Source organism: Phoca vitulina, unplaced genomic scaffold (assembly GCF_004348235.1).
Source record: "Phoca vitulina isolate PV1807 unplaced genomic scaffold, GSC_HSeal_1.0 scaffold121, whole genome shotgun sequence".
Lineage (NCBI taxonomy): Eukaryota > Metazoa > Chordata > Mammalia > Carnivora > Phocidae > Phoca > Phoca vitulina.
The window spans coordinates 137726-138516 of record NW_022589824.1 but is presented as its reverse complement, the minus strand read 5'-3'; the positions used below and the strand labels follow the sequence as shown (position 1 = coordinate 138516).

Here is a 791-nt window from a genome sequence, read left to right as displayed (position 1 = left end):
CCCCCCCCCCCCCCCCCCCCCCCCCCCCCCCCCCCCCCCCCCCCCGCAGCCAGCCCCGGCTCTGCCCCTCCACCTGCTCCTCATGTCCCCAGGCGTGATCTTCCAGACCCGCAAGGACGGTTCCCTGCCGCCCCACGTGCACTACAAGATCCGCCAAAACTCCAGCTTCACTGAGAAAACCAATGAGATCCGCCGGGCCTACTGGCGGCCGGGGCCCAACACGGGCGGCCGCTTCTATTTCCTGTATGGCTTCGTCTGGATCCAGGGTGAGGGCCGCTCCTGGGGCTGCGGGGGTAGGGCCTGGCCGCCCCCAGCCCATGGCTGACCCCCCCCCTGCCCACAGACATGATGGAGCGCGCCATCATCAACACCTTCGTGGGGCACGACGTGGTGGAGCCCGGCAACTACGTACAGATGTTTCCCTACCCCTGCTACACGCGAGACGAGTGAGTGTGTGTGGGGGAGACTGGGGGCTGGGGCTTAGGCTGAGCCCCTCCCCTCACGCCCCTGCCCCGAACCCGACCCCAGCTTCCTGTTTGTGATCGAGCACATGATGCCACTCTGCATGGTGATTTCCTGGGTCTACTCGGTGGCCATGACCATCCAGCACATTGTAGCGGAGAAGGAGCACCGGCTGAAGGAGGTGGGGGCCCGGGGGCGGAGGTGGGGGAGATGGGGTATGGGGCAGAGGTGGAGGGGGATGGAGGGGTAGAGGTGGGGGGCAGAGGTGGAGGGGGATGGAGGGGTGGAGGGGGATGGAGGGGTGGAGGTGGGGGGCAGAGGTGGAGGGG

General features: G+C 68.1%; 1 protein-coding gene across 2 annotated transcripts in view; it reads left to right on the top strand.

The window, feature by feature from the left end:
* ABCA2 (ATP binding cassette subfamily A member 2) overlaps positions 1-791 on the top strand; it is a 21427-nt gene that overhangs the window by 9274 nt on the left and 11362 nt on the right. For both annotated transcript variants that reach the window (XM_032398830.1, XM_032398829.1), the window contains 3 exons: positions 93-266; positions 344-446; positions 529-643. In XM_032398830.1, coding sequence (XP_032254721.1) covers positions 93-266; positions 344-446; positions 529-643 — 392 coding nt within the window. The remainder of the gene's footprint in view (positions 1-92; positions 267-343; positions 447-528; positions 644-791) is intronic.